We start from the raw sequence: 4,544 nt of genomic DNA, 5'->3' as shown, positions 1-4,544 counted from the left end.
GGGACGCGTGAGGAGGGAGCAAGATTTCGCAACCCGCATACGGCACATAGCGCACACAAGATGATTTATATGATAGAATATGATAGGATAAATCTGAACAAAATAAACGATTGGAAAATAAAGAGGAATAGAAAAACATTGACTTTCCTTCTTTTAATTTTTCTTTTTTTTTTTTTGCCTAAAACAGAAAAAGAAAGAGGGAAAATGGGTGAAATAATGGAGGAGGCGTGCGGACTTGGGGAAGTCAAAATGGCGACGCAAGAGGGCATTCCCGTCATTTCTCACACGGCATATGCTTTTACTTTTCTACCCCTCTGTCTCCCTCTAGAGACTATCGGTCGTTCTGACCCGCATCGTTGGGGAGAGACAGAGAGAGGCTGCTTGACACGAAACTGACTTCTCAAGAGCTCGCGAGCAGTTTCCCCTCCCGAGGAGCGACGCGCCACTCGAAGCTCCCTCGATTCTTCACTGTTTCATCGACTCGGCGCTCGCGGGTTCGTGTCCGGATGAGTCTGCTGCGCACTGATTAGCTCGCGAGGCGAATTCCTGGCGCTCGGATGACCCGTTTCCCCTCTTTGTTCCTCCTTCGAGGTACGAGCTCAATCTGGACTTTCGTAATTTCGCGTCGGTGATCGGGAAAAGGGATCAATCTGGAGCTTGTTTCTGGTCTGCGCTCCTGTTTTTTTTATTTTGGCTCAGTGTGTAGTCTTCGTCTTATCTGATGGTGTATTCCAGCTTGATCTTTATCCTGTTCCAGATAATTTATGTGCAGCTTTAGCTGCATCCATGGTTGTTTTTTTCCCCTCTTTTGGGACTGAATTATTATTATTATTTTTTTTTGGTGATCGGCGATAAACCCTTTAGTGGGAGCTAATCAAGTTGACTTCTTTCCACTCGAATCGTGTGCATACATCGATGCTTGCAACGTTGGATTGATCAATTTGAGGATTGCCCGATGATCGGTACCAAAGACATGTTGACTTTCGTGTCGTTCCTTTAAAAGGCCTCTGTACATCGACATGATTGCTATGATGGTTGGGTTGGGGTTGACCACTTTTGAAAGATGGAGGGGGGTCTGGAAGGATGTCTCCTTTATCTGATAGAAAATCTGACAGCTTTTTCAGCATTGGGAGGAGTACTGGACCGCCGGCGCAGAGAGATAGAGAGAGACTTAAGAAGGAAGGCAATCTGGAACAGTCGGGGGTATTTTAGAGGAACCAGACAGTCTGGACATTGAATTTTTATCATGATTTGGCCATAGTGTTGCAAGGCTCAGTGCTAGGGCTTTAATTTTAAAAGTGTACAAGCATACTGGTGTATTGAGGTTGGGGTTGACCAGTCATACTGGTGTACTATGAGTTGACTGCACCTTCATTTTATGTGGATTCTGAGATTGGATACTCTGTTGATCGATAGAATGTTTATTTTTGTTTACCTGAAGTTGACATTCGAGTTAAAAGATGAAAAGAAGTGACATGTCACATTTATTTGGTGGCTGTACAAGCCATTTAAATTGATTGTGGTTGTTTCTCAACCGTACGTGGTATATTTTGTAAGGAGATATTTAATGCATTTTTCAAATTTTAAATCATATACTGGTCTTACAACATTTTGGTGATGCTTATAAGTACAGATGCTATATGTATTCACATTGTCATGGCTAGCTTTTCCTTTGCAAATCATTCCTTCATCATCTCCGAATGACTTGATCTTATGCTTGTAGAACATGTCAGTCTCCAAGTAGTTGTCCTTTCGGTTGTGATATTCTGTAGTTCAGGGTTTGTTCTCAACAAAAGCATCTCATTTCCAATGAGCTTTCACTACCCTGATACATATTTGCGGTGTTTGTGTACTTGCAGATTCACATCAGTAGTCTTGCGATTTTTCACAATCGCTAGAAATTTGTGTAAAGGGATCTTGTCAGATTTTGTCATGGAGGATAATCAGTTGGATATTGACTGGGAAGATGTGGTTTGTCCTATATGTTTAGATTATCCTCACAATGGTGTTCTTCTCCGGTGCTCGTCTTATGACAAAGGCTGCCGTCCCTTTGTATGTGATACAGATCATTTGCACTCCAACTGTTTGGACCGGTTTAGAAGTGCATATGGTGTGATATCTTCTTCGTCTCCTGAAACTTCTTCTACATCCAAAACAGAGCCCGTGGAATTGGATAACAACTGTAGGCCGACCTGCCCGTTGTGTAGAGGAGAAGTTACTGGATGGGTTGTTATTGATGAAGCTCGTGTTATTCTAGACGATAAGAAGCGTTGTTGTGATGAGTTCCGATGTCTGTTTAGTGGAACCTACTCTGAGTTGCAGAAGCATGCTCAAGTAGAGCATCCTCATGCTCGGCCCTCAAAGATCGATCCTGCTCGGCAGCTTGATTGGGAGAATTTCCAGCAATCATCAGAGATCATAGATGTCTTGAGCACTATCCATTCAGAAGTTCCCCGAGGTGTAGTTTTGGGTGATTACGTTATTGATTACGGTGACAATGATACTGGCGATGAGTTTGAGGACTTCCCAGGTGATGAAGGCAATTGGTGGACATCATGTATATTATATCAGGTATTTGATAACTTTAGGAGTTCTAGGAACAGAAGAAGGTCAAGAGTTGGTGATACAAGAAGAGGAACTCGACATTCTACATATGACACATCAAATTCTGATGAAGGTTCTGTGACATCTGTGGAGTATGCAGATTACCGACTAGATGATATGGATGATGAGTTTGTCAGTGCTAGGGGTTCCTCAAGGGGTAGCTCTAGGCATCGCAGGTTAGTGAAGCTTCCTTTGTGCTTTGATTATTGCAGAGCCTGTTTGATTGCATATTGGTTTTGTTTATCAACATAAGCTTCATTAGTTGTTGGTTTACTGGCTTGAGGTTTTGTTTGTTTGTTTTTTTTTCAATTAGTCTGATTTTTCTTCTTTCGTTTGTTAGGATAGATTGCAGCCATTTCGTTCCTTAATTTCTGGGAGAGTAATATTCGCAAAGTGAACTTTTCTTATTTGATTGCAGCAGTACATTTCCAATGGAAGTTTCTGTTGAATTTTCCTTTTGAATTCGCTTTCTCCACGCATATGCGTAATAATTGCTGGTGCAAAAAATTTTCTGGCAACTTAAGGTGTGCTTATTCTTAAGTTCAATTTGGAGTTGAAGAATGGCGGATGAAATAATCTCAGGATGGTGGACATGGCTTTGTCAAGGGCATTACGTTTAAGAGATCACAAGTCACTTGTTTCTCCTTGTTTGTTAACTGTTTTGAACCAAGGATGATTTGATTTGGTGAAGCATCATAAAGAAACGTGATACGGGATGGGTGCCCAGTCCTGCAGACTGTTAAATGTAGTTTGTCACATCCACTTGCAGCAATTGACAAGCGCTTTGAATTAACTCTTCTATTTTCTCTGTTTTTTTTTAAGATATTCTCTGAACTCTCTAATCCACATACTCTTTGCTTCTTTCAATATTACAGCTCCCGGAGGCGGCGGTCTCGCTTCTATGATAACTAGGTAACTTATTCACCTTCCTTCTGCCGTGCACATTTACGTGTGCATCCAAAACTTGATGAGGTTACTTCTGTTTTAGCTGCATTATGTGTCTAGCAGTTATATTTCAACTCTTCTGGGTTCAATTAATTGATTGCTGATTTTCTCGCAAGTGTATAGAGATTAAAGCAGGACTATAAATTGTTAAACAGAATAGCATCTCTCCGTTTTAAAAACTTACCTGTTCCATTAAATTTTTGTTAATTGCTCTTCCCAGCTCATGGGGCCTGAGGTTAGTGGAGGTGGAGGTACAGACGAACTCTGATGACAAAATTGTGGGAGTCTCCAACAAATCACATCGCTTGGCTTTTCCTAGTCGAAAGATGTTCTGACTTGATCATTCTGTGGTTTACTGACAACTGATTATGATATATGAAAAAAATTCTCGGGTTGTCCCCTGTTCATATCGTCGGTTTCTTTATTTCTCTGTATGTATGGTACTTTGAAGAAGTGGATCACTTCATAGACAAGGTACACTTGTAACTGCCTGCAGTATCATGCATGGAATGGCCATTATTTGAAGTAGAAAGCCACCGAACTGCATAGCTTTTACCTTGTTCTGGCTTTTTAGGATGTGCTCCCATTCATTGTACATGGAGATTGTCATATGAACTCTCTATTTCTCGTTAGAAAATGGTGCATATGTCGGTTGGTATGAACTTGTTGCAGGTTCCATTTTAGAGAGCGCTGGACCTTGACCATGAAGAGCATCAAAAGTCAGAAACCGTTAGGAGGATGAAAGGAGATATGTTTTGAAAGACCCGGCAACCAAAATTGAAGGTTTGACCGGAGAAAGAGGAATTTGGACTTTTCCATTCCTACTTATGGTCTCATGCTCCTTGTGTTTCTCGAGAAAAGCATCAAGTAGCATAAGGTCACAATTCTAAAGTCCAAAATGACATTCCATCCGCATTTCTTTCACCGAAGCCATTGTCATCTTCGCCTCTTTAGTCATATCCCCGCGTACCCGCTCAAGCTTAGGCTGTCTGCAC

General features: G+C 41.5%; 1 protein-coding gene across 3 annotated transcripts; it reads left to right on the top strand.

Annotated features, from left to right (window-relative positions):
* The first annotated feature begins 337 nt into the window (after positions 1-337).
* Positions 338-4,179, top strand: LOC115748843. 3 transcript variants are annotated; one of them, XM_030685482.2, is made up of 4 exons: positions 338-591; positions 1,860-2,780; positions 3,480-3,516; positions 3,770-4,179. In XM_030685482.2, exons 2-3 carry the CDS (start codon positions 1,933-1,935, stop codon positions 3,514-3,516), a joined length of 885 nt encoding a protein of 294 aa, XP_030541342.1. In that variant the 5' UTR covers positions 338-591; positions 1,860-1,932; the 3' UTR covers positions 3,770-4,179. The 3 variants fall into 3 exon arrangements, with proteins under 3 accessions (XP_030541342.1, XP_030541343.1, XP_048133741.1); XM_030685483.2 differs by having other exon boundaries at positions 1,843-2,780; XM_048277784.1 differs by having other exon boundaries at positions 338-666.
* Positions 4,180-4,544: the final 365 nt, after the last annotated feature.

Source organism: Rhodamnia argentea, chromosome 4 (assembly GCF_020921035.1).
Source record: "Rhodamnia argentea isolate NSW1041297 chromosome 4, ASM2092103v1, whole genome shotgun sequence".
Classification (NCBI taxonomy): Eukaryota; Viridiplantae; Streptophyta; class Magnoliopsida; order Myrtales; family Myrtaceae; genus Rhodamnia; species Rhodamnia argentea.
Note: the sequence above shows the minus strand (reverse complement) of the source record. Positions and strands in the feature narration are given on the sequence as shown.

Excerpts from the sequence above, each read along its gene's own strand:
- LOC115748843 (XM_030685482.2), top strand. The coding sequence starts at position 1,933 with ATGGAGGATAATCAGTTGGATATTGACTGGGAAGATGTGGTTTGTCCT. Across the intron at positions 2,781-3,479 it reads GGTAGCTCTAGGCATCGCAG|CTCCCGGAGGCGGCGGTCTC; the intron begins GTTAGTGAAGCT and ends TCAATATTACAG.